General features: G+C 48.9%; 6 protein-coding genes across 6 annotated transcripts; 3 read left to right on the top strand and 3 right to left on the bottom strand.

The window, feature by feature from the left end:
- Nucleotides 1-8: 8 nt before the first annotated feature.
- BDQ94DRAFT_156964 (uncharacterized protein) lies at nucleotides 9-4,590 on the bottom strand (the record flags this gene model as incomplete). Its single annotated transcript, XM_026768685.1, has 8 exons — nucleotides 9-850; nucleotides 934-1,574; nucleotides 1,623-1,738; nucleotides 1,803-1,820; nucleotides 1,874-1,984; nucleotides 2,063-3,074; nucleotides 3,249-3,332; nucleotides 3,404-4,590. 8 exons carry the CDS (start codon nucleotides 4,588-4,590, stop codon nucleotides 9-11), a joined length of 4,011 nt encoding a protein of 1,336 aa, XP_026630363.1.
- Nucleotides 4,591-5,569: 979 nt separating this feature from the next.
- Nucleotides 5,570-7,293, top strand: BDQ94DRAFT_166552 (putative hydrolase, alpha/beta fold family; the record flags this gene model as incomplete). The annotated part of the gene is made up of 6 exons (XM_026770574.1): nucleotides 5,570-6,352; nucleotides 6,403-6,563; nucleotides 6,618-6,698; nucleotides 6,758-6,881; nucleotides 6,930-7,058; nucleotides 7,108-7,293. 6 exons carry the CDS (start codon nucleotides 5,570-5,572, stop codon nucleotides 7,291-7,293), a joined length of 1,464 nt encoding a protein of 487 aa, XP_026630364.1.
- A 177-nt stretch (nucleotides 7,294-7,470) lies between these two features.
- loc1 lies at nucleotides 7,471-8,189 on the bottom strand (the record flags this gene model as incomplete). The annotated part of the gene is made up of 3 exons (XM_026770575.1): nucleotides 7,471-7,602; nucleotides 7,686-7,835; nucleotides 7,902-8,189. 3 exons carry the CDS (start codon nucleotides 8,187-8,189, stop codon nucleotides 7,471-7,473), a joined length of 570 nt encoding a protein of 189 aa, XP_026630365.1.
- Nucleotides 8,190-8,538: 349 nt separating this feature from the next.
- Nucleotides 8,539-9,683, top strand: BDQ94DRAFT_136229 (putative NADH-ubiquinone oxidoreductase B14 subunit). Its single transcript, XM_026764823.1, has 4 exons — nucleotides 8,539-8,689; nucleotides 8,802-8,863; nucleotides 9,078-9,224; nucleotides 9,342-9,683. The coding sequence occupies exons 1-4, from the start codon at nucleotides 8,647-8,649 to the stop codon at nucleotides 9,459-9,461; spliced, it is 372 nt and encodes a 123-aa protein (XP_026630366.1). The 5' UTR covers nucleotides 8,539-8,646; the 3' UTR covers nucleotides 9,462-9,683.
- Nucleotides 9,684-9,743: 60 nt separating this feature from the next.
- BDQ94DRAFT_136231 (DNA-directed RNA polymerase core subunit RPC19) lies at nucleotides 9,744-10,787 on the bottom strand. Its single transcript, XM_026764824.1, has 4 exons — nucleotides 10,583-10,787; nucleotides 10,417-10,508; nucleotides 10,255-10,331; nucleotides 9,744-10,182 (listed from the first exon to the last, which is right to left on the bottom strand). The coding sequence occupies exons 1-4, from the start codon at nucleotides 10,739-10,741 to the stop codon at nucleotides 10,049-10,051; spliced, it is 462 nt and encodes a 153-aa protein (XP_026630367.1). The 5' UTR covers nucleotides 10,742-10,787; the 3' UTR covers nucleotides 9,744-10,048.
- A 4,323-nt stretch (nucleotides 10,788-15,110) lies between these two features.
- Nucleotides 15,111-15,866, top strand: BDQ94DRAFT_136235 (uncharacterized protein). The gene is made up of 2 exons (XM_026764825.1): nucleotides 15,111-15,543; nucleotides 15,614-15,866. Exon 1 carries the CDS (start codon nucleotides 15,116-15,118, stop codon nucleotides 15,386-15,388), a length of 273 nt encoding a protein of 90 aa, XP_026630368.1. The 5' UTR covers nucleotides 15,111-15,115; the 3' UTR covers nucleotides 15,389-15,543; nucleotides 15,614-15,866.
- The last annotated feature ends 1,466 nt before the right edge of the window (nucleotides 15,867-17,332 follow it).

The following is a 17,332-nucleotide window of genomic DNA, read 5'->3' on the forward strand; positions in this document are numbered from 1 at the left end:
GCCCGTATCTATACAGGTCTCTTCAAAGCAGACGGCAATCCCATCATCACGCGATGACCTTCTTCCCGTACACCTTTGGCCTCCTCATTCTTTCCTTGACGTTCTAGCGTTTCGGCTAGCATTTCGTCGGTCACGCTGACCCAGAGCCGGTCGTTGGCTTTCTTAGCCATGGCGCGGCCCGCTCGGGCACTTTTCTCGGCTTGTTCGCCGACGACGCCACGGAAGTATTTCCAGCTCATGAAGGTTAGGGTCATGCAGGTGATTTGGCTGTTGCTGATTGCTGTGGCGGATTGGAGGGCTTGTTGCAGGTATTGCTTGGTTTGAATCGTGGACTCGGTCTGCACGGTTGCGCAGACCAGGTAGTATGCTGCTTGGATATACTTGTTGGGACTGCCGGTGCAAAAGGATTCCACGGTCGATAATATGGTGGGTAGGTGGGAGTGAGAGGGGTGGGTGGGATCACGGAGGATGAGGACGGTGTTTAAAGCAGCGAGAATGGCGATGTCGCGGCGTGGCTCATTGCGCGCCGTCTTGCTGAAGTTAGTGGATAATGAGAGAAGAGGAGATTGGAAGGCGTTCAGAGCTGCGGTGAGGTCGCCTGTTGCTTGTGCAATAGCACCGGTGGCATACTCCATTAGGCACTCGACGGTATCTGGGAGCTGGTCGCCAAGTTCCTGGCCTTCTTCTCGAAGTTCCTTCAATGTCTTGTTGGCAAGCTCCCAATCTGTGCGACCGCATGCAAGAAAAACCTGCTGGACGAGCAGGTTGCAATAGAGAAGCCTGCGCCACTGAACGCGTCTATTCGCACTGACCACCGATTCTGTGATCTCTTGTGGCGCCTTGAAACTTCCTATGACAATACCGTCAGTAACACATTTGGAAGGATTCGAGATGATCTTCGCCGAATCCAGGTGCACTAACCCTTCAACATACGAGTGCCCTCCTGCAAGAACTTCTCTGCCTTGCGTCCATCATATGAGTTTTTGCAGCTCAGTGTGATCGAACTAAGGAAGTAGCAGAGCGCATAAAGGTCGTGCTGGGGTAGCCAATTGAAGCTTAACAGCAGCGTGCCGCTCTGGACCTGGAGGATGTCCCCGGTGTCGATGGAAGACGGACCGGCCGACTTGCCATTCAATGGGATTGAGAATGATCCATCGCTGCGCCAATTCGAGTCATTCAAGCGTTCGTCCATCAGATCTTGCAGCACCTTCAGCTTTTGCGATGATTGATTGATGTCGTATTCGAGTAGACTGCAGCAAATATCGACAATTTGGACTAAAGTCGTTAGCTGTGGGATATGTCGGAGCTCATCGTTGAGTTGGTGACTCCGCGCTACGGCTACCGCACGCTGGGCTTGCTCGACGGAGTCAAACCCGGATCCTTGCTGGAGGTGCGCGAGAGCTTCGATTATCGCAGACATGGCTGAGACAGCCCTATCACCATTGCGGCTAGCCATGGTGGCAATCTTGTGAAGGTGCTGTAGTGCCGACACCGAATCTTGATGCGCCGACGAGGAAAGTGAAAGGGACACCCGAAGAAAACGAAAAGCGTATTCCCAGGCGGAGTGGCGATACCTAACAGGTTCAGCAGATGACGAGAGAATTGGCGATACCGGTACATACGCTTCGACATCTTGTATCATCCCATCAACAGCTTTCAGTGAGGCCTTTGGATTCGTCTTATACAGCATTCGCGCCAACAGATGTTGCATGCTATATTTCAAATCAAGCATCCGATTCTACATTAATCAGTACCTCATAATCGCAATGGCTCCGCGAATGGAGAAGATGATATAGGCTCACCCTTTCGCAAAGGTCAATCTATAAAGGAAGGTTAGCAACAGCGAGAAGATGCAGGGCAGGAGTTAACTTACACCCTTGCTCAATGCTGTCTCCGCTTCAAGGTCGTTGTCTGTTTCCTCAAACAATATACGGGCATAACGTAATCGGACTAGAGCTTCAACACGGGGCTGAAGTCGCCAGTTCTGCGCCACATTAATAAGCATCACCACAACATAAGTATGGTTACAGAAGTCAAGGGTTAATCAAAAGTCCCCGCGTACCTTGAGAACGGCTTCCAAGCAACCAAGACCTGTAGCAACTAATTTGTAATACTCGTCCATCTCCATCTCCCGCCTTAACAGGGCTACCAACGTGCCATGACTGTGAGCAGCATTCAGATACTCATCAGCCATGGCCAACAGCAATACTTGATAGTCGATCGGCGTGCCTGCTGATTTTTGGGTCGGTTTTTGGCCAGTTTGTCGCTGCGCTTGCTTCTTGGAGGGTGGGCGCTGAACTTTCTGCTGCACTTCTGGGGTAGGAGCTGGGATTAACACCTGGACAGGCTTAGGGGACGGTGCTGGAGGAGTCTGAGCGACAGGTTTGGCGGCGGCTGGCTTAACGGGGACAGGGTTGGCAGCAACTGGTTTGGCAGCAGGAGCAGGGGCAGGAGACGCAGTCGCAGCCACAGCCGCAGCAGCGGGAGGTGGCACTTGGACTGAAGGCGTAGTAGATGTAGGTTGAGGGTAATTGTTAGGAGTTTGATTCGCTTGATTTGGACTCAGGGCGGAATAGTACGTGGATCGGGCGGGGGTAGAAGTAGGGAGGACTGGGGAGCGGCTGTTGCCTGCAACAGACACCGCTGGTTGTGCAGCATATTGGGACGGACTATTGGTGAACTGAGGAGGCGAGGTAGAAGCAAGCGGTGGTGGGTTGAATAGATCCGACGGATTCACATATTGCTGTTGCGGCTGCTGCTGGGGTGGAGGCTGTTGAGGCGGTGGTGGTGGAGGTTGCTGTTGTTGCGGCGGCTGCGGGTTATACGTCTGCGCGTAAGCAGGATACGCCGGGATCATGACCTGGGGATAGACCACCGGCTTCCCATATTGATATGGCGAAGCGCTCGTATTGACATTGCTGTTGTACAGTAGCTGCTGCGGGTGGATGGTCTGCTGGTGATGCGGCAGATTGGGGGGTTGCTGCATGTACTGCGAAGGATATGGGCCGTTATGGGGTGGTGGGTAGCTCATCGCCCCAGGACGCAGACAATGCTCATCAATCCACTGCACTCTGCTATTCCCGGGAAGTATATATAGCGAGACGACGAGGATGCTTCTATTTTTATGGAATGACTCTCTCTTTCTTGTTCTTCTGGATCGCGCCGCCTTTTCCGTTTCCGCGTCGGGTCGGAGAAACCCCCGGGCGGTCAGGTGAGGCGCGATCAGGTGAGTTCTACGAACCATGGACTTGCTATCCTTGCTGCATGACAATAAGGGAATGTAGGGAGAAGCTCCCTGTTCTTCGACGGAACAACCCGCATCATCTAGAAGTCTAGAATACATCACACACATGAGATTCGTGACCACACCAATCAACCCTAAATCATACTGATCGAGGTATACAGCTGATTCATCGACTGATCCTGTATAGCGGGGTTGAGGATATTCATATCCAAAGACGGTGCTTCTTCCAGAGGTGGATGTTCTCGGATCGTCCACGGGCATAGCTCACTGCAATTCGCGACATCGATTAAATTCTCCGCAGGATGGATTCGTTGCGTGGCCCATGTCTGATCTGGGACAGGCCCCGGTCCACCAAGGCACCGTTCAGTATAAAAGTGGTATGTTGCTTGTCCCGTTTCCTCGTCGACTCGACATGGTTGTTTGCGAGGACACCTGAGTGAGGCATTGCACGTATTACATACGGATATTCGCTTGCAGGATGCGCAGTGGTTGTCATAAAGGCGACAGAGAGTGGTCTGGCATACACTCGAAAGCCATAAGTCAACCGACCGGTGAGCACAACCAAAGCGCGGCGTCATGTGCTCTTCCTTGCCGAGCTGGCCGGAACCCGTGCGCAAGCGGTACTCTGTCTTGATCTTCAACTGGTCTTCGTCGTCCAGCTCAGGATAGATCTCAATATCCAGCTGTGTTGATCCGTAGTCCTCAGTGCAACTATGCCAGCAGAAACGCTGCTGTTTCATCCCGGATCCAAATTGGACCGCCAGGTCCGTTATCGTTCTCCTTCGTACTCTCAAAAGTTCAACAAGTTCCATCTTATCCTGGAAAGTCAGTTTCTTGCAAGGACATAGGTCTACTATGCCTGCCGAACTCCCTAGGTTGCATGACCTATCCTCGGACTTTCGTTTCAGCTCTCTTGCGGGAAAGAAGCTCCTCGGGTGGAGCTTCAAGCATCGAGAACATGCCCGCCACCTGTTATCTTCCAGCAAGTTTATGAATTGCCAGCGTGGGGTGACGAAATTGTGTCCATTGCGATAGTGGTGGAAAAGCGGTGCGAAGTCTCGACTGAAATGGAGGGGTTTGGCACCCAGGGTAGCACCGCATATCGAGTAGAGGCGTTTACAGGTCAGCGCCAGACATGCTTCGGGCAGCACCGACAGGTGAGAAATAATTTCTAGGAGCAGCTCGGTCGGTAGCGCAAGGAGATAGCAGTTGGTGATAGTGTCTGTATCGCCGACTTTCCCTTCATACTGGGTTTTCGCCCAGCGATTCATCTTTGCGATGGACCTCAATCGTTCCCCAGCACGGCGGAAACTAGATCCCATATCAACCGGCAGATCTGACCTCATTTCGTCGATTTGTGGCAGACTGTATCGTCTGTATGTAAGTAACAGGGAAATCGAGGTATATGTGCTGTGATCTATAGTCAAAATGTAACAAGGACTCAGAAGAAGAAAGAGTACCAGCCCGTTTTCTGCTGGATTTGGGGCATCATGGTGTCCTGGGAAATATAACTGAAAGCAAGCCACATGACAAACGAGTTGTCAAGAGGAAGACGGGACAGAGGGCCTTTTGACCTTCAAAAAGTAACCTTCGCAAAGGTTGTAGATTCGCACGCAAACGGAGCACGCGCCGGGGTCACAGCGTAGTAGAGACCGTCAGGATTACATACAACAAGATGGGTCTTCCGTTGGACCAAAGAGCAGAAGGGCGATTGTTTGATCAAGCTCCTTATTGGCGACTGCATCCAAACAGTCTACGGATCTAGACTGCTATCGTATCAGTTCATAGAAAGGGTTTCGCCCGACTGGGGGACGGCTAAGGAAGTCTATGATGCTATCGGATTAAGGCCTACACTGAGCTTCCGCATCCGGGCCTGTGTTTACCGCATCGATCTTGCAGCGACCCGCAACCCACCCTTGGAAGAATGTTCATGCTTCTAAAAATGCAGCAGTCTGTTGCGACACCATTTTCTGGGACCGCAAGACAAGATGGGATGAAAGATGCAACATCAAGTGACGTCGATCTGGAGGGTGTCTTTTGGAGGGGCCTCATGATCCATAGCTGAGTCATCGGGTACTGCTGACTGATCGGCGCGATAACGATAAGGCCCTGTCTGATAAGCACATCAGATGAGCCTTACTGGATGAGGCAATGAAGCCGAGGCAATTAAGATCGATGGGTCTTTTTCCATCCCAATTCTTTCACTGTTCGGAGTCGCAGTGGTTCCCGTTTCCCCTTTTTAGAGCTGCAGGTGATTATAGCGTGCTAGTGCTTGTTCTATAGACTCTTCTTTTGGCGTTGCATTACAACCAGATCCGATCCTCCATGTCATTTGTTGACACCCCCATCAGCCTACTAAGCACATTCTCCATACCGCTTCTTGTGGCGGGCCTGCTGGGAATGGGCCTGCTCTCATGGATCCGCCCTAATGGCCGGATCGCATACTATCATGCGAAAGATAATAATCTTCTACTGACCACAAAGGCGGAAAAGTCAAGATCCCAGACGCAAGTGACTCTGGCAGACCTCTGTCGCACTGCCACCCCGAAGACGTGCCAGCTGAACCCCTTCCTTTTCAACGGCCATCTACAGACTGCCTGGACAAGCGTGAAATTTGATAATGTCCCGGTGCACTACAAGCGCTGGATGTTCGAGGCTGAGAATCCGATGTTGTCTGGGCACTTTGCGATGGACTTTGTGGTAGATCCATATGAGCCGCCTAGCGACGCTCATGCGACTGATAGCGAGAGAAAATATACTCAGCCATCGGGGCTACCGGAGCGGACGTCATTCTTCTCAGAGGATGAATTTGCTGCGCTTCCCTCGGACGATAACAAGCCGATGCTCGTGGTTCTCCATGGCCTAAGCGGTGGATCACATGAACTTTATCTGCGCCATGTGATTGCGCCTCTTATCAAGGATCAGACATGGGAAGCTTGTGTCGTCAACTCCAGAGGCTGCTCGCAAACCAAGATTACCACCGGTGTGCTTTACAATGCTCGTGCTACCTGGGACATTCGTCAGGCTGTCAAATGGCTACGGAAGACTTTTCCGAATCGTCCCTTGTTTGGAATTGGTTTCTCGCTCGGCGCGAACATTCTGGCTAATGTAAGTCTATGTTAGGCACAAGCAACCAAGATTGACTGACGTGATCGTAGTACTTGGGCGAGGAGGGCGATGCCTGCGAGTTGAAAGCTGCAGTGCTCTGTGCTAGCCCTTGGAACCTTGAAATTGGCTCTCTAAACCTACAGAACACCTTGATCGGTCGCGAAGTCTACAGTAAAGTAATGGGCACGAGCATGAAGGACCTGTTCGAACGGTAAGTGAACTATTTCTGACATTGGCATTGCCACATCTGACTCGAGACCATCAGACATGTGGAACAGGTCTCCAAGAACCCGCGAATCGACGTTGATGAGGTGAGGAACATCACTTACTTGCATGAATTCGACCGGTAAGACATGACTGCCAGCTTTTCTACAACTGCACATTTTTAACATTAGCCACAAATAGGGCTTTACAATGTGCCTCGTGGGGCTATCCCACTGAAGGAGCATACTATCGCGATGCTTCCTCCACCGATGCTATGCTTGGTATTCGAATTCCATTCTTCGTTATACAAGCCGAAGACGATCCGGTAAGTGCAGGTTTTAGCAGTCGAGTTATATACACTAACCGGCAGCAGATTGCCTGTGCCGCTGCACTGCCATTCCAGGAGATGACACAAACCCCGTACGGCGTGATGATGACTACCTCTTGGGGTGGGCATCTTGGCTGGTTTGAGCTTGGAGGTGGTAGATGGTTTGTGAAGCCGGTATGTGAAAGCTACTCACCACTTGTCTATCTACATCTAACTGTTTCAGGTGGCGAATTTCCTAAACCTCATGGCGAAGGAGGTCGATCTTAGCGTACCATTCAAGGTTGAGGATCCTGAGAAGATCCCCGGTCATCTTGCCCACCATACGGGTCCCGAAAAGGACGCAGATACGGCACCGAAGCCGAAATTTATTCCTGCGCAACGCAAGCTCGACCTGCAAATCAGGCCATAGTCAACACTTTTGCATAACTGAACTGCTCCCATTGATGGGATCAGTGCTTCAATTGGAGAGATGCTCATCATGTGTCATGCACGCCGTTGTTTCGGAAGACATAGACCAGTATAACGCCAGAGACCCATCTAACTACATAGACCCGGTATAGACAGAATTACTTTTGTACATAGAACTTCAAGCAAATGCAACGCTCTTCTTCTTTCCTTTTGACTTCGAAGACGACTCCTTGGTTGGCGCCTCATCCTTTGTTTCGCTGGAGCCTCCCTTGTGCTTGCGTTTTTGGCGGATGGACTGCTTTGCATCCTCCTGTTCGGGCCAAACCAGTTAGCAACCCTCAAAATATAGTCCTTCAACGGGACAAATAGGAAATAATGAGCATATATACGCACCAGCTTAGACTTCTTCTGCGCCTGTCTAGCCTCTGCCTCCTTTCTCTTAGCCTCACGGATCTCCTCCAACTGGCGAGCCTTCATCATCTTGGATTCGATCTGTCCTTCCTTCTCCGCATTTACCATAGCGAGGATAGTCATCATTCCCTCCTATTGCAACATCGTTAGCCAATGCGACATCCATAGAACGGCCTAAAAAGTAGATGGAACACGTACCGCATCGTCAACGAAAGTCTTGCCCTTCTTCTTGCCCTTGGGCTTTACCACACCGACGGGGGTGATCGCATTCAGCTTGGGCAGTCCCAGTTCCTCCTCCGTATATTCTCTCTTCTTCGTCTTCTTCAGCAGGCTAGACTCTGTGCGCGCCTTCGACTTGACTTCCTTGGGCGGCGGGCGCTTGGCGGTTTTCTTGTTCACTTTCGATGCGGACGAGAGAGGCTTGCTCTTCTTTGCGTCGCCCTTGTTCGAGGCCTTGCCACTGCCGGAGCCCTTAGTCGGCGCCATTGCTTCGGTTCAACTCTGCGTGTCGGGGTTGACGATATGGAGGGTATCGAAAGAGGGAGACGAAAATCTGGATTGTCGCCTGGGATGGTGGGAAAGCGGAGAAACCAGCCACAAATGTACAGTCGCCCGAATAGCACGAAAACCACGGACCTCAGATATACCCAAAAGAATGTAAATAAACCGAATCCAAGGCGAAGAAAAGAATTGAACGATGAAGCCCCGGACCCTCCAAGATCACGCCTCCGAAAGAGAAATTTTTTGAAACAGGCAGGCGGTGAGCCGCAGACCGGGACGCAGGACCTCCACCACTTCGATCTCCTCGCATCGTCACCTTAAGGTTGGACCATCGACTTCCCTTCCTTTTCCCCATTCGCTCTCCTCCCCCACCGCGGTCTTTCTCTCCCCTCTCATCTCAAGTGTGCCATTGTCGAGCCTCACCACCGGGCCACTATTCAAGATGACCATCAACCCGACCTTCCTTGCCCAGCGCACGCGCTCCTGTACGTTTTCCCTTCCTCCCAGGACTCGGTTGTCCCGACCAAGTCCGACCTTTAGAAATTGCCGCGACGTCAATGGCCGGAATCCCGAGCTGACCTTTCTCGCCCTGTGTAGCTGCCAACTGGGGTGATGCGAAGCACCGTGTCCTCAAGTCCTACAGAGAATGGCTTAGAGCGGTCAGTGATCCTTATACTCGATGATTTACCTATGCATCATCACCCAATGCCCGTTCATCAATGGCTTGCTGGGGCCTGGCGTTCCCGGCGTGGTCGTCGACCCTTTCGCGTCTACCAGACAGAACCTGCGACGGACCAGAACCCAACTTTCGATATCTAGCATTCTACGAGAAACATTCAGACTAACATGGTCCCTCCAATTGAGATGATATAGTCCCCCGAGATTCAGACTATGTACTCTCTGAACCTCCCCGTCTCCGCTATCCGTACGAAGATCCGCCAGGAATTCGAGAAGCACCGCTACGTCAACCAGCTGAACGTTGTTGATGTGCTGTTGTACCAGAGCCACGCTGAGTTCCAGGTGAGTTTATGAAAAGTGGGCAGTGTAGCGATACACAATTGCTACCATTGATGCCGCCCAGCCCAACCAATTGAGTCTCATATGGCATGGATAATGTGTCCTGACCAACATCACCAGGAAACCCTCAACTACTGGAAGCAGCTGTCGCATGTGATGAAGTACTTCCGTCCAGAGGAGGACCCCGGTGCTCGGCTACCTCCCAACTTCATCTCGGGCTTCTTGGAAGGCCGCAATTGAAATTGTGAAATTATTATCACCATCATCTCTTACCACCTCTTTTTATATTTCCCGGTATCCTTAGCATTGAAAGTTCTCTGACGGCTGCGAACGCTGATAGAGTGTGTGAGTGTTATGTAAATATTGTCTGACTACATGATGTTTTGGTTGTTGAATTACTTCAAGGGTGCTTGCATAGTAAGCATGTAGACTGTATTCGTATGACTTGCGATTCGGCGTGAGGACGGTGTTTCTTACTACTACCTCTTGGTTAGACTATCACAAAGAGCCCTATTCACATGACCAACCCAGATATCTATGAGCATATAGTAATAGATGCTACCTATGGTATCCCTCACTCCCTCCCCATCAATACTAAGTACCACTGCATCTCCAGCCAACCAATCAACCAACCAATACACCCACATCAAACCCCATTACATCTAACCACCCCAAGAGAGTAAGAAAAGAAGAAAAGAAGAAGAAGGAAAAGGTATAACTTTTCTATACACACACAACGCCATCATATCCCATCAAACAGCAAAACATGACACACACAGATCAAAAGCCAAAAACCACCCAAAAGTCTATAATATGTATATATATGCCTAAGCCTCCATGCGATCCGCCTGCGCAGCATTAAAGTCATCACGGGCAGTCGTGAACTTGTCCGTCACGACATCACAGAGGTCCATTAGAGTGTCGAGACCTTTCTCGAGGGCTTCGACGGCGGTGGTAGTTTCTGTTTGTTCATTCGTTAATACTGGTGATCTTTATTCTGACGGAAAAGAAGGTAGGAGGGGGGAGAACAAACCATAAGTCTGAATACGAAGGTTCATCTTCGTCTCGGAAGGATGGGGGATGGTGTAACCGCAGAATTCGACTTCGGGGCTGAACCCAAGGAAAACTCGTTAGCAAGATCCAACATAACAGAGAAGTGAGAGGTTTGTAATAAAGTAGAGTAATGTGTACGCACTTCTTCATAATCGCATACCGCAGCGCATTACCCAGAGTGTGACCCTCTCCCTCGAATTGAAACGAAGCTGCGGTGTCGGACGAGCCGGGCAACTATCCCATCCAGCAGGTATTAGCATACGCCCGAAGTGAATCATGTCCACACAGTGTATGTAGTGTATACGTACAACAACAATGCGCTTCTCGTCCAGCTCTAGGACATCGGTCTGCTCTTGCTCTTGAGGCGCGGAGGCGTCCAGCATGGACTGGTCTTGTTCTTCGGAGTGGACGGAGGCAGGCATTTTGATCGGATTGTATGCAGAGATTAGGTATCGGTTCCTGGGCATTACGGTTAGCGCATTGTCTGGTATATTGTCGTTCGTTCGAGGTGTATACTGAGGGGGTGAGTGGTGGTGGTGGTGGTTATTCTTAGGAGGGGGGAGCGGAGGAGAGATGTACTTAGTGGCGGGACACGCGAGTCGCGGGTGCGGGATATCTTGATGGAACAGATTCCAAAGGATAGTATATTCCCAGCTAGATGCGAATAGAAAATCAAATGGTTCGTATACGTCAAGTTTCGCAAACAACCAGATGCTTAATGCTCATGAGGAGAAAAAAGCGAAAAACGGTTTATCGATATCTCACCGCCTTCGGAGGAGGAGGGCACATCCTTACCGCCTGCTTTTTTCGGCTGTAGTGTGCTCAGTCTAGTACTATTTGCTGTGCTGCTCTGCGATGTATGTTTGCCTTTGGTTTGGATCTTATTAATTCTACATAATTGCGAGTTGCTAACTATCTACGGATAAAGACCTGCCTCTTGCAAGAGCTGCAAGCTCAGCTGTAGCCAAAACTGACGCACAGCACATATCCCATTTAAGCACTCTGCATGACTTATATCCAACGGCAGGATACGTACATATATGCCGTACAGCGAACGCTCTTCTCGGCCGTGTGCGACACTGAATACGAAGTAGTAGCTACTAGTCAAGTCAGGTTACTTCAGCGATTTACATTAAATATAGCATCCGGATTGTCAAACATCGGGCACACGGTATGATCTACCACTATGCATACCCTTGTGCAACTGTGGCTTAATTTTATTTCCCCCTTCTCTCCGTCGGGCTTGGGGAGCTTGTGTCCTGTTCTTTGCAGAATTGGATTTTGCTTGCATATGGTATCTACATTACGGTGCTACTGTGGTTTTCTCCGGATGGATGGATGGACACTGCAGGTAATCGACCGAGTAGGCCACTATCTGGCTAATCCTTACTGGAGATGAGTCTTATGTCGCTAGATTTAGTAGTAATATTAGATGAATATTATTGACAAATGACTTTGCTTGTGTTGACTAGACGGAGGAAATAAAATGCTCCGGTGAGCTGGGTTCAACAGGCAATCATTCAGTTCTATAAATATGTATGCCATGGGGAGCAATTAATGTCCGCACCAGGGATATTTTAGTGCAACGCTGTCACCTACAGAAACTCAACTACTAAAGTAGCAGTACTATTGAAGGTACGGTGTAATTGTTCTTAAGATTCTCCAATCAATAGCTCATTTCGTTAGCACATAGGAGCGATCAGTTAATCCTGGTTGATCCTCCGTAGGCAATAGTAACTGCTATACCACGCGACCGGGACCAAGCTGCATTCTAAGTACACACTGATAACTACCTACTAGTTATTTGCTACTATTATTGACAACAACTTATTGCGATCGACCAGATGCTATATCGCTTGCCTTTGGGGGGAGGGGCTTGAAGTGCACGCCCACTCTTTTTTCCACATGGAAGAACCAATATTAGCAACAGGGCCGTGCAGAGGCAGCGCCGTTGAGACTAGACCCGGGCTTCAAGAAGGCTTAACACGGGGCGTTATTATTGCCGTCTGGCATTCAATCAATCAGCCAGCACCGACAGTATTTATGACACACACTGTGATGATGCGCCGGTCAGATACGGCAGAGTAATCATAGTTGATATCAAACTATTTTCTTGGCGTTGTAGATAGCTAGGCTCGCTACTGCAGATATGGAGCTTCGGGTGTATGTGAGTAGATTACTTTGCAGTAAGTAGTAACTAGTATGCTCGGATTCGGACTCGGAGACGGTCGTATGTAGTGGATGATGTCGTGATAGATGGGGTGACGAAATGGATGGCGCGTACGGAAGAATTGATCTGACATTGATGAGGAGAATTCCTGTTCTCATTTGCCGAGTGACTTGCTGCTTTGCCAATAGTAGGACTGTTCTACCCCATCGTTTGAGACATTTATAGGCGAGTGTGTACTGTGTATATTGAATATGGAGTATCCTATCGGGTCGGTTAACTCTCGAACAAGCCCTTCCTTGCACATGGGGGCGTTCAATAAACGCTTATTTGGCATATGCAGGGCAGAGTAGAAGGAACCCCGTGTGTATTTACGGAAGATAATGGTGGTTCTCGTTTCGAGACAACACCCGATAATCTATCTCGTACTCTTCCGGTGGGATAAAACACATACGTATCCACACCGTGTACATGATAGATGGATAGATGAATATCCACGAACTCGGGATCCCAGCTTGCCGAGCAAGCCACACACGATCAATCGATTCGAACATTTACACCGACCTCCTGGAAAAATCTCAGCAGCTTGACATGTTAAGTTAGTTAGGTAGACCCTTGTGATGTGACAATCCATGGTACCACTCAGCAGGTCAATAATTACTGGAGACGGCAAGGCCGGACCCATAAACTAGCGGTTCATCAGACTGGATGGCAAGGCCGTTCCTTAATCTTATTTGCAAGGAGCACACGTGGGCCCGCCAGGCCGAGGTTAACTTATACAAAGTAGGCTAACGAGTTAAAGTAAAAATAAGAGAAGATATGCGAGGGTGCAGACTGTATTTTTTTTTTTTCTCACACATTGCACAAACATTTACTTTCATCTGGATAGTATAGACATTGCTTGCCAGCCCGATGGTTGGATAGATATTCGATTGTCCAAGTTCATACTGTTCCCCGGCGATCTAATATCTAGTAGTCCACTCCGTAGTCTCCTAGTCCCCTACTAAGCCGGATCTCACTAGTCGTGATCCCCGGGTTAATGAGGCGGTCCCGTTTAATATTAAAATGACTTGCCTCGTGGAGCGGGAAATGAGGGGAGAAGAGATCGTCCCTGGTGATTGGCTCTCACATACGGGCTTATCCGCAGATGATTTCGAGCCTTAAATAGGAAGGTCTGTAAGTATTCAGGAAGTAATCCATAATAGCACCTCCCATCATCGGTACCTTGGATCAGGCTGTCGAAGATGGATACTAACTATCGAAAGTCGACAAATACCTTCATTTGGCTGCTGCAATGAAATTTGTCAGATCCACATCCCACCCAGCCGTGTAAGCAGGCCACGCATTGGATCGGAGTAGAAGAGTACCTGCAAAGTATCAGCACTGCGACTGTAGCAGGGATTGAAATGATAATATGCCACAACTACAGTAGACGCAAGATGGAGCCCTCTGCGTGCTTTGACTTCTACTAAACCTTCATGAGGACTAACAGAACTCTTTTTCCTACCCACCAGGCTGTCGGGAAGTGGTTTCGCGCGTTAGTTTTAAATCTTGTGAATGTATTGGGAACTGATATTAAGAAGGACGGTGTATACGGATTTGGCTAGATCACTACCGAGAAGAATGGGTGTGGCTGTTTCTACTACTGGTGATTGATTGATAGATTGATTGACTTGAATAGTTAGTAGTTCTGTTTTGAAGACAGCATGTTAATTGAGTTTGACTCAGCAGGGAAAAGTTTGACAGGTCCCATGTTTTGCATTGAGGCCTTGTTTGAGTCAAGCTGCCGTCTGACTCGAGCAAAAAGGCCGGGGGCTTGGGTTTTGGTTGCACGAGGGCTGGGATTAAAACCATCCCCAACAGTTGCTGCTACTGTTGCTGCTACTGTTACACCGGTACGGCATCTCTCGGCTATCAAGGTAAGGTTAACTGACTAACTTACTAGTAAACTAAGTTAGTCAGTTAATTGTCCAGAATTACTCCGCGGCCCTGTCTGTCCGTCCTGCACTGCAAATCTGATTGAGACAATGGTGTTGTCGCAGGAAGCGAGCTAATCGTCTGAAAGAGAGGGATTCTCATTTCCGCCCCAGGCCGTGATCGAAGGGGGCGGGCAGCGGGCTGTGTTGTGGAAAGTCGATCTTCATTGTTCCCAATAGTTCGCAGGTTCATGTGCTTGAAATGAGCCTGCGAAATTGACCATGAAAGTTGAATGGAAGGAGGCATGGGAAAAAATCTGCCTTACAGTAGTTCGGTCGCTCGGGCCCCTGGGATGTCGCAAGGTAAGCAGTGCCGGACGATCATGTCTAGAATTTTACCTTCGAGGCGGATGTGTGCCGGTGAGCAAGGTAGGTATCTTCACCTTCTCACCTCTTCTACACCCTACATACATACATACCTTATTACGCTTCTTAGTATGTATCTACAGTTGGGTGCTGTTACTCCTACTAATCTGGGAGTAGCGACCAAGGAAAGTCAACTGATTTCCGGTGGATGACCCGGCTGGGCGCGGAGTATGACGGAAATCCCAGTCCTGATGGAAGAGGCTGCGATAGAAGCCCGTGTCGGATCATTTTAGTCTTACTCATATTGTAGAAAGTTACTTTTGTTGGGGGCAGAAATGAGTGTCGTTGATAATGTAGTCAGACTTGACGATCTGATTATCATGCAATGTGTAATGTGTTATTGTTGTTGCTGTTGCTGTTGCTGTTGCTGCTGCCGTTGTTATAGTAAGATGATGATAATGATAATAATAATAATTCTCATTATTATCCCTTTTTTTGTTTTGTTCTCCTACCCGAACAGTTGGTCTTCCCGGTATGGAGCCTTTTTGACCAGGATATTCATCCATTCATGCGACTGTTGGCTTGTCTCGGGCATGTCACAACGCGACACCCACGAGAAGAACGAGGGCCGATCGTCGTCGTCGTCGGACTGTGCCGCGGGATGATCGATCGATGCATCGTGGAAGAGTCCTGGTTGCCTACCTTGTTTCTTCTTTTTGCTTATCATCATTACCAAGGTTAGCAAGGGGAGCCCTACCAAGAAATCCATTTACTTCCATCCATGGTGAGCATTTAGAGAGAAAGAGGAACGTGGGGAAATGTGAGATGTCAACTTTTCGGATTAATTTGTAAAGCCCCCCAAAGAGAGGCTGTTGCTGACTGCAGGCTAGACTAAGAAGAGGAGGGGGTGGGCAAGTCGGAGAGTGGAAACGAGAAGCGAGACTGTGGTTAGTGAGTTAACAGGATGAGTATTATGTCTGACAGAAAGGTGGATTCATGGATCGGGGCAGGGACTATTGTTTCCACCAGTTTGGCGCCGGTGGATTCGGGGATGGTGAGGGACGCTGGTGTCGCAGGTGCGTCGCCACCAGGGGGAGGAACCTCTCTTTTTTCCCTTCCCCCCAATTTTATCCACCCGGCGTCGGACGCCGACGATAGTTTGTTGGCACGGGATGGCTGGATGGCTGTGTGTGTCAACCAACTAGTAAGTGGTACTCTTAACTTACCCCTCCACTACTTACAGAACAAGGCTGTCATATCCACATCTTTATCACTCAAGCAAGAAAATAACAGCAGGAGAGAAAGAAGGTAACGATGAAGATGAACCAAGAACCACTACATAGTTTCTTGTCAAATTTCTGCCACACTTTTAAAACGAGGGCCAAATTCCCAGCAGGTGACTGGCTCGGGAATCTCCAAATGTTCCAGCTGTCTCACAGGCCAGCGGCAGTTCCTGGATCTCCATAGGCCGGATCCCGGATGGGTCGCAGGGAAGAGCCCCCTACCTTACCTTCAGTTGGATGGAACACGATGGTCGGGCCAAGAGACGACTAACTGGTAAGTTGTTGTACCTTTGTCTGGTGTGTGTCTGGTGTGTGTCTGGACTCTTCAAAGTAATCTTCTTTCTCCCCCTCCCCTCCCTCTATTCTCAACACACACATGATAGTATATCGCCTAAATGGATCAAAGGCAAAGAATAGAAGAGTTAAGGAAGAGTAGGCCCAGGTTTTGAAGTTGAGAACAATTTAGATGAGAAGTCTTAGTTTCTCTTCTCATAAAAGTGAGAGATAAAATAATTCCAGGTGTCATCTTATCATGCCAGCCCGATGACAAGAGAGCAAGTACGTAGGAAAGAAAAAAGAGGTGTGGTACTACAGTCCAACCGATGTGAATCCGAGGCGATCAGCAGCAACCGCCAATTGTCACAAAAGTGTCACATCATCGGCGGACAAGCCCTGGGCGGAAACAAACCATGTCTCAGCTGGTGCCAATCAAGTGGGAATCCTGCTCCACTTGGTCTGAGCATTTTCAGGAGATTATTGGGATGGATCCCAGTCTGGTTTTCTATTTTTCTCTCTTGTACACAAGTAATTCTTCATTCTTCTTCTTCTTCTTATTATTTTTATTTATTTATTTATTCTATTGTGATCTTACATTCGCATTAGGAGAGATTAGGTGTTCACCTTCCTTTCTCAGGTAGATTAGTAGTATTATTCCATGGGCATGACAGTCGTTTAACAAGACAAGGTATTTCCTCATTAGTATTCTGCTCTTTTCTTTCTCCAGTGGTTTCGAACTAATGTCCCTAATGCTCCTAGCGACCAGGATCTCTTCTGGTTCTTGATATCGTATCCATTATTTTCTTTCTTGATTTAATTAATACTTTCCCATATATTTTTTTTTCCTTTTTTCTTTTTCTGTTTTACATTTTATTATTATTTTTCTAGTAAAGTAAGTCAAGAGTCTCGTCTCTTCCCCACATCCATTCATTCAAGGTCTTGGTCGCCTCCATTGCAGCCCAATTAATTCCCACTCCCCCGTTTGATGATGATTATTTCTCCTGCTCGTCTCTCGCCTGTTCTCCGTCCTTGGTTTTAGGTTTCTTTCTC

Source organism: Aspergillus welwitschiae, assembly GCF_003344945.1.
Source record: "Aspergillus welwitschiae strain CBS 139.54b unplaced genomic scaffold BDQ94scaffold_4, whole genome shotgun sequence".
Classification (NCBI taxonomy): domain Eukaryota; kingdom Fungi; phylum Ascomycota; class Eurotiomycetes; order Eurotiales; family Aspergillaceae; genus Aspergillus; species Aspergillus welwitschiae.

Bases quoted from the DNA above. Each gene is read 5' to 3' on its own strand.
- BDQ94DRAFT_136229 (XM_026764823.1), top strand. From the start codon at position 8,647: ATGACCATCAACCCGACCTTCCTTGCCCAGCGCACGCGCTCCT. The intron at 8,690-8,801 runs GTACGTTTTCCC...CGCCCTGTGTAG, and splicing joins TGCCCAGCGCACGCGCTCCT to CTGCCAACTGGGGTGATGCG. The intron at 8,864-9,077 runs GTCAGTGATCCT...GAGATGATATAG, and splicing joins ACAGAGAATGGCTTAGAGCG to TCCCCCGAGATTCAGACTAT.
- BDQ94DRAFT_136231 (XM_026764824.1), bottom strand. From the start codon at position 10,741: ATGCCCAGGAACCGATACCTAATCTCTGCATACAATCCGATCAAAATG. The intron at 10,509-10,582 runs GTACGTATACAC...TGGATGGGATAG, and splicing joins ACGAGAAGCGCATTGTTGTT to TTGCCCGGCTCGTCCGACAC. The intron at 10,183-10,254 runs GTTTGTTCTCCC...ATGAACAAACAG, and splicing joins CCTTCGTATTCAGACTTATG to AAACTACCACCGCCGTCGAA.
- BDQ94DRAFT_136235 (XM_026764825.1), top strand. From the start codon at position 15,116: ATGTGTTATTGTTGTTGCTGTTGCTGTTGCTGTTGCTGCTGCCGTTGT.